The 6,776-nt window shown below is 50.6% G+C and overlaps 1 protein-coding gene across 1 annotated transcript; it reads left to right on the top strand.

Annotated features, from left to right (window-relative positions):
- Positions 1-1,400: 1,400 nt before the first annotated feature.
- Positions 1,401-6,545, top strand: LOC128722955 (EGFR adapter protein-like). Its single transcript, XM_053816649.1, has 3 exons — positions 1,401-2,383; positions 3,438-4,040; positions 5,631-6,545. The coding sequence occupies exons 1-3, from the start codon at positions 2,108-2,110 to the stop codon at positions 5,826-5,828; spliced, it is 1,077 nt and encodes a 358-aa protein (XP_053672624.1). The 5' UTR covers positions 1,401-2,107; the 3' UTR covers positions 5,829-6,545.
- Positions 6,546-6,776: the final 231 nt, after the last annotated feature.

The following is a 6,776-nucleotide window of genomic DNA, read 5'->3' as shown; positions in this document are numbered from 1 at the left end:
TGTGTAATGCATGCAAATGCAAAATCTAGCGTGCTGTTTTTTGCCCCATCGGCACCGTAAATAGGATCAATTTATGAAAATGTGCTTTTTTTTGCGCTGTGCTGCTCCTTTAATTATTACGACACCGGCTGGCAGAAGCGAAAGGGCAAAGTTTGCCGTGTGAAAGGATAACGCAGGGGCAACCGCGGATAATAGCAGCGAAAGCGGTGCCAACTCTTCGTGGACATTAGTAGCTGTTATGTAATTGCACGGCATTTCGCTTCGCGCAAGATTAGCTCGATTCTCGGTCGGTCGCGGACAGCGCTGGATGGCGCAGAACGGTGCAGTTTTCTAATCAGCGATAATTGCGGCACCCATTTAGTGGCATTTTGTGTGTGGGTGTTTGTTAGCAAATTGCATCGGGAGGTTCGTTCGTTTTATTGGGTTGGCAATTGGGTGATTGTGCTTGTGGCATAAGGATTGAATTGGATCTGTGTATCAAATGCCGCAAAAAAAAGAGAATCCTTCAAAATGCTCTACGTTCTTCTCTGCGGCATTCATCAGTGAGCATGAATCGCGATTCGAGTTTGATTAAAGTTGGCCCCCCAAATGGGTGTTTAGGGTGGTTTTTTCTCTCTTCAGCATGCAACTGATCGTAATTGATGATCACCCACCTAACAATGCGCTAATGATTTTTCACATCGTTCCGTTTGATTCCAGCCGATCCAGCCGCCCCATTGAGCCATTGGTCGGAAAATAATGGAGACCGAGGTGCCGTGCCGGAAATAAATCCACGCGTCCGTAGATGATGCTGAATAAATTGTAATCCCGGCCGATAGCATCGTGTGAGTCATGTGCAGGTGCAGTTCCCGGACGGCGACGCGATAGAGTGGGACTGCGCGAAAAAAGGGACTTCCTGAAAATAAACTGCAGGGGTGCAAATTTTCCATCGCCGTGGCCCATTGGCGCAGGTTTACGGTGAATTCGGTGCGCCCGAGGTGTGTCGGTGGTGGCATGGTTTAGAGATGGGCAACAGAGGGCTGGCAAAAAATAAATAAATCTTGAAAAAGCCACCGCGCCTGGGAACGAATAAATTACGACGCGAACGCGAAGGCGCGTCGCTCCCGCTGTCGCACAGGTCCTTGCTGCGGTTGCGAGCCCTCCAGTCCAGGTTCCGTTCGGTGTCGGTTCGCATGATAGAGAGCAATAAATTAATAGGAGATAAAAAGAGTATATCCTGCGGAGGATACGGCAAGGACAAACGAAAAAAGCGGTGAAAAACAGCGAGTAGATGAACGCTTCCAGCCAACCGTGGCGGCGGTGGCAGTGGTTTGTCGGTGGCAGGGCTAGTGCGGATTTTCAGTGAAACAGATTTTCCGGGCTCGGTCAGTCGATGAGTGCGCTTTAGCTGGGCGGCAAGGTTCAGCGTTACCAGCTCGGGCACAAATAATTGCGGCAGTGGTACGAACGAACAAAAAAAAAAGTGAGCGATTCACTTTCCCTTACCGTTCACGTGCAGGAGAGTGAAAAATATATTTAAACAAGATCGCTTCGGCCAGCGACAGCAACAAAAGGCCGATCCATTCAACCGGTTCTGGTTGGCCGGTATGTGGGGGTTTGAATAAAATGTTCCCGCCATAAAAAGGACGCCTAGAAAGTGTACCGGGACTCGGTGTTGGAAGTTGGCAACGAGAGAATAGTAAAAAAAAACCGTACGGGGATAAAACCGAAGGACATCCGATGGTGCAACCGGCCGATAGGTGGATCAGTTGAAGCCGTTTCCCAGCGGGAACTGAGGTGATCGTGTTCGGGTTGCAGGTTTGCTTCGTGGTTAGTTCAGATTGCGGGTTCGTCCTTGTTCGCTGGGACCACCACTCTTCCACGGGTCCATCACCACTGCGGACTACACGAGTGGATCTACTTGTGTTCCCGCGGACGTTCTAGTCGTGCCCGGTTCCATCCCGTGACGGGAATTGTGAATCGAAAGCGAAAACCAAAGGGAGCTGTAAAGGCAGGAGAAATAAAAACGGAATAAAAAAAAAACACACACACACACACACAGCATCCTCTAGAAACAATAGTGCCCTAGCAGGACACACGCTGGCAGTTCGGACGCCGGTTTTCGGACATGCAGGAAGTGGAATATTTTAACGACACCCCCATCGGAACCGGACCAACTCTGGTCACCCCCGTGGAGAGAATGGAGCGAAAGCATCTCCGGAAGTGCAGCTACGAGCTGCCGGCAGTGGCCACGCCACGGCACCACCGCGGCTATAACAAATGCGATGAAAATGTAAATTACACCGCGGATCCACTGCTGCTCACTTCATCCGACGAGGACAGCAGCGGGTCGCCGACGGGCGAGATGAATAATTGCATCAAGTTCATGGAGAAACCGACGCTGGTAAGTGATTTTATTGGGTGGATCGGGAAACAGATGGACCCGAGCCGTGCTTTGTTCCCGTGCGGTGCGTTTCTTCTTGGGGGTTAAGTGAGTGGGAGATAAATTCATTTCGGCGGATTGGCTTTGTCAGGCTCGGGCTCGACGGACGGGAAGTTGCGGTTGGTCTCCGTTTGGAGAATGAATGGCAAAAGGTTAGCCTTTGGGGCGCTTAACAAGCGACTTTTGATGTCGTTACATTCGTAAGAGCAGCATTTAAATATGATTCATTGTATGAAGAATGTCGCGAACAAAGTTGAAAAGCTGACGTTGAAATAATTAATTGAAAATCCACGTTGAAGGTTATTAGTAGATGCAAGCAAGCCGCGAATTCTATTCAAAATTGTGTGCATAATTTTCCTCAAAATTCCACGCACTATGCAGTAATAGCAATAGGTTCAGAAACGATCAATTTTACAGGATTACAGTATTTTTATAATGCGTATAGTTTGTGATTAGATATAATTAAACAGAATTTAAGGGATTGCTAAGGTTGCTCATTAATCAATGCTAGGGCACGATTTATTTTTAATTTTAGCTTATATTTCCCTCTGCATGGTCGAGCCACATGTGCTTCGGAAGGGTTGACAAATGACAACTTCTCGTTGGGAGAATATTTTACATAAATTTCTGTCTTAGCCCCGCATTCTCCAGAACAGACCCTTGCTCATCCTATCCCAATAGGCCGAGGCTAATTTGGCATCGTACCAACGCTTGCTCGAATGCAACGGGGAAATAAATGACGGTAATTGATATTGTTTCTCCGACTGGCCCCAAAACACACCCACACATGTGTCCGTATTGACCAAAATGGGCCGAAAGCAAGCACTAAAGGAGATGGTGCCTCTATCCATCGCGCACGGGGAAAACCATCACCGTTCAGGATAACGACTCGCGACAGCACGCACCGTCGGAATATGTTTTTAATGTTGACTCGCCCAAAATCATAACACTCCTGGTTGTTACATCTCTCTTTTCTCTCTCTCTCTTTCTCTCTCTCTTTCTCACGCCCCATCAGATCAAGCGACTCGCGCTCGGGTTTCTGCGTAGCACCGAGGAAAGCCTGCCGCTGATGTGCCATAAATCATCGCCAACCTCGCCACAGAAGAAGCTGAGCGACATCCTGTCCGAGGACATCTACACGCTGGACCAGATCGTGTCGAGCAAGTTCGGCGATTCGTGCAAGCAGTCGTTCGGTGGTTCAGCGCGCCTGTTGCCAGGCCCCACGGTGCCAGCCAGCGGGATCGCACCACCCGGCATGGCCGTGGCTGAGGGCTTTGAGTACGAGTTCAAGCGGAACCTGATCCGGCAGACAAACAGTGCCAGCTCGAGCCCGAAGCGTTTCCCAACCGTCACGCCACCCAAGCACGCCGACAGCCTGAATAGTGTCCACCTGGGCGAGGATATCGACGAGCTGGATCGAGCGTCCTGGTTCCAGGCTGGGTTGCCCCGGGAGCTGTCCCTCGAGGTGCTGACCCAGCAGAGTCCGGGTGCGTTTCTGGTACGCAGGAGCGCCACCAAACATGGTTGTTTCGCGCTCTCGCTACGCGTACCACCCGGCCCCGGCCCGAAGGTGGTGCACTATTTAATTATGAAAACCGAGCGTGGATATAAAATTAAGGTAATTTATTGCGGCTCGTCCGACAGCCCGTGGTGCCCGTGGAGTTTGACTTGTCGTGTGAGTACAGGTGGTAATTTTGTGTCCTTTTTTGGGCAGAGGTTTTTCCACCGGTGGCTCAATTTAGCACGGACATTACAAGCCCTCGTTGGATCGGTTACGGCGCGGCTTAAGCCGATGTAATTGAACGTTAACGGACGGCTGGGATGGTGAATATTTCCCGTACTATGATTTAAGCGGACTTCTCTCACCTCTAATAAACCGCTTCGGTCTCGTAGGTGCTGTGTCCACGATACAGCGAGGAACCCAATTAAGCAGGATCCAATGCATGCCGATGCAATCTCGCGTCCCCTCGGGTGGGATTTAACGAACCGGAAAAACACTCACGCGCTCACCGGTGCGGCATCAATATTAGCTGATTGGTCGCGGCCGGCTCAACCGCGACGAAACAGATTGCCCTTTTGTGGGGTGGATTTTTGTGTTGTTTTTGCAGCTGCGCCGAGCGTGTCCGCTAAATGGCGTTTCGTTGAAGCTGTGCCATTCCACCTGCCCATCTGCAACCCTCGGAAAAGGGACATTTTATTCAATTTGTAACCAAACCCACCCATGACCGCTTCCGGGTTCCGGTGGGGCATCCAGAATTTCCTGCTTATTTACATGCAGCGCGCCAGCATCTCGCGCTAATCATTCACCATTGAGCGTGGCCCTGGTGGGGTTGCGCATTTCACTTGTGTGGGGGCGTGGGAAAAACATGTTTACCATACACTTAGGTGGCCTTGTGTTTGGGGTTGGTGGAAAATAAAAACACAACGAAAATGCCCGTCCGATACGGTACTCCCGCCGGTGCACGCGAGTATGGCAGGGATTGGTGCATAAATAGCCATAAATTTTCGATGAATATGTGCGCCCGTTTCATAAATCATTTATGCCAGCGTTGGTGCAACATAAGCCAAGCTCATCTCGGGCGCTCGCGAGGCGATAGGATTTGAAAACTATGCATTAAACGTGCGGCGGTGCAAATTGATATTGGTTTTAAATGGTTCCGCTTTTGGCGGAGAATTGACATAAATGCTGTGCCGCTTTGGTTGCTTTAATGCGAATGTGGATCCTTTTGCATAATGCAACCTGGCAGTAGGCTATGCGTTTGGGTGGCTTTTCCACTGCAATAGGACGGGAGCAGCAGCGTGGGTGGTGAACTAATAATGAAATTCCCGCAATGGAGCGCATGTGAACGTGTTAATTTTATGATCGTTTCATTTCAATTGAGCTGAAAAACTGTCGGCATTTCCCGGTGTTTATCCTTTCCATTGAGGGGGACTGTAACCCATGGCAGGGGTTTCCCTTCGAATTTTCCTTAGAAAATTCCTCAAAATGTCATCCATTTCATGCCGTCTCCGGAGCGTGTTGAATTTGACAACCTTGTTCGGTTTCTCCGAACAGTCCATGCGTCCTTTTTCCTTTACGCTGGCACGATTCAATCACCGTAAGACCCCCCAGTGTGCTCAGGAGCTGGTCTCGAGCGACGACACGTGCACGTGCGATGGAGAAGAAAAAAAAAGTTGCCTCACCTTTCGCTTTCCGTCTCGCTTCCAGGGCTTCACGAAGGAATTCTCCTCACTGCGGGCCCTGATAACGCACCACTCGGTGATGCCGGAGATGCTTCCGGTTCCGCTGTCACTACCACGGCCACAAAACATCCCGGTGAAGTGCAAGCGCACGGACGACTACGACACCTACAGCGCGCTGAACGAATTCTCCAAGCTGTTCTCCGACCTCGACATCTGCTCGTAGTCGAGCGGTGTAACTCGCCCGCGGCGTCCTGGCTCGTGAGTGGTTCGATAAAATGCTCCCATGCTACCCGTGGGCGCATGGCGCATGGGAAAGTTTTCGGTACCACCCGGGTTTCCCCGTAGACCTGGAGACGACCGCTGCCAGTGACATATGGAAGTTTGCCAGCCGCCTGTACCACGGGTTGCCTGCCGGTGAAAGCCGCACCCGTGCGAGGCGGCTTCCTGATGAGTTTGTAAATAGCGTGTCAAATAGCTCGTGTAAATAGTGCCCGAGCAGGCGCGGGATGTGCGCCGGAATGTACAGGAAAAGCCGGCCTACGGAGGCCGACTCTCGAAGCCGGTCGCAACAAAATAACAATCAAAATGAACTGAAGCATTCCCCAGCCCATGCGTGAATCGGGCTGGCCGGTGGCTTTACAGTGGGCACGGTAAAGAGCGAATCCTCCTGTCGGCAGTAGCTGTTTTTGATATTGTGATATAGCGAACCGAACGTTACCGCGGGCGCTGTGGGTGTTGTGCGCATTTTGCGCGCCTCCATGGCCAGTGGAACGGCCCCGTGGAATTGGTAGTCGGCGTCGTCGTCGTCGTCGCTTAGATTGAGCACTGATTTATGCGGCGTCCGAGCGACTGTGGGGTCCTTAGAATATACCCGTACGTATACCCCCGTCAAGTATACACGTAAGTGGATAAAATATATGTGTTCCAACCCATTGGCGTAACGGAAATAAATGACTTGTAAGGCTAAACGTACCGGTCGTGATGGTGGTCGTTTTTTTTTTGTTGTGAGCAGCTGCATCCGAAAACAAAAACCTAATTCATCGTACGACTGACGCAAGCAGTCACGTAAGTACTGAGTGATTTTTTTGCTGCCCTTCCAAAGCAATGGTTCCTAATCTAATGGGGTTTCACATTTAATTTGCATTCGTAGATCCTTGTTATCGCATTATTC

Source organism: Anopheles nili, chromosome 3 (genome assembly GCF_943737925.1).
Source record: "Anopheles nili chromosome 3, idAnoNiliSN_F5_01, whole genome shotgun sequence".
Taxonomy (NCBI): domain Eukaryota; kingdom Metazoa; phylum Arthropoda; class Insecta; order Diptera; family Culicidae; genus Anopheles; species Anopheles nili.
The sequence above is the reverse complement of the archived record's forward strand: the minus strand, read 5'-3'. Positions and strand labels throughout refer to the sequence as shown.